Raw genomic sequence first — 789 nt, forward strand, 5'->3', positions numbered from 1 at the left:
ATTACAAATTTTAGTCTCATTTTGTCCACTAGGTGTCTACAGCGGTGCATTGTAGTGCCAATGCACTACAACTTCCCCCTTCGGCTGATACTTTCCTGGTTACTTCTTGAAATTTCCTTGCCCTGTCTTTCCCGGCTCTTTTTCCTTCCCTTTTCTTCCTAAATGTAGTTTTTTCTTTTCCCCACTAACTTGCTTGTCCACGGATGCCACTCCTTCGTCTCCTGCCTCTCGGACTGCAAACTTCCTGCGATCCAGACTATTCGCTTCAGAGTCCGACGAGTTCCTCGGCGATATGTGTTCCGCTGGCTCGCACTCCTTCAGTGCTGGATGTAAGCTGTCCTCTGCTATGAGTGGTGCGGCTGCCGGAGGGTGCCGCTCCACTCCTTCCCCCCCCGGCGAGAGAAACGTCGGCGATGAGGCCGATGCTGAGGCGGTGTCACCAGAGACGGGGGCGATGTTCTGGAGTCCCCGCTGAGCTTTCCTTGCGAGCCTCAGATAACGTCGCCACGCACGAAAAAGGGCGGGGCAGTTGGTAAGGTTGGCAGCAGGCTCCCAAGTCGCACGATCCTCGGGAGCACCGCGCCATTTGACAAGATATTGGGTATCTTCGCCTGAGCCGCGTTGGTCGAGGATATAGTCGACCTCGTAAATAAGGGTGGGACTACCGTCTTCACCCGTCACCGGTAACCACCCAACAGCTGCTTCTTTGGACTTCATCTGAGGGTCGCGTGGGCGGTCGGGGACGAGCTGAGAGACGTGAAAAACATTATGACACGAGTATGTCGGCGG

At 55.0% G+C, this 789-nt stretch overlaps 1 protein-coding gene across 1 annotated transcript in view; it reads right to left on the reverse strand.

Moving 5' to 3' along the window:
* Positions 1-99: 99 nt before the first annotated feature.
* EMH_0030760 (uncharacterized protein) overlaps positions 100-789 on the reverse strand; it is a gene marked incomplete at both ends in the record, with an annotated part of 1,271 nt that continues 581 nt past the window's right edge. Inside the window, one exon of the mRNA XM_013494446.1 lies at positions 100-747. Coding sequence (XP_013349900.1) covers positions 100-747 — 648 coding nt within the window. The remainder of the gene's footprint in view (positions 748-789) is intronic.

The sequence above is a fragment of the Eimeria mitis genome, genomic scaffold (assembly GCF_000499745.2).
Source record: "Eimeria mitis Houghton genomic scaffold, Emh_scaff1161, whole genome shotgun sequence".
Lineage (NCBI taxonomy): Eukaryota > Apicomplexa > Conoidasida > Eucoccidiorida > Eimeriidae > Eimeria > Eimeria mitis.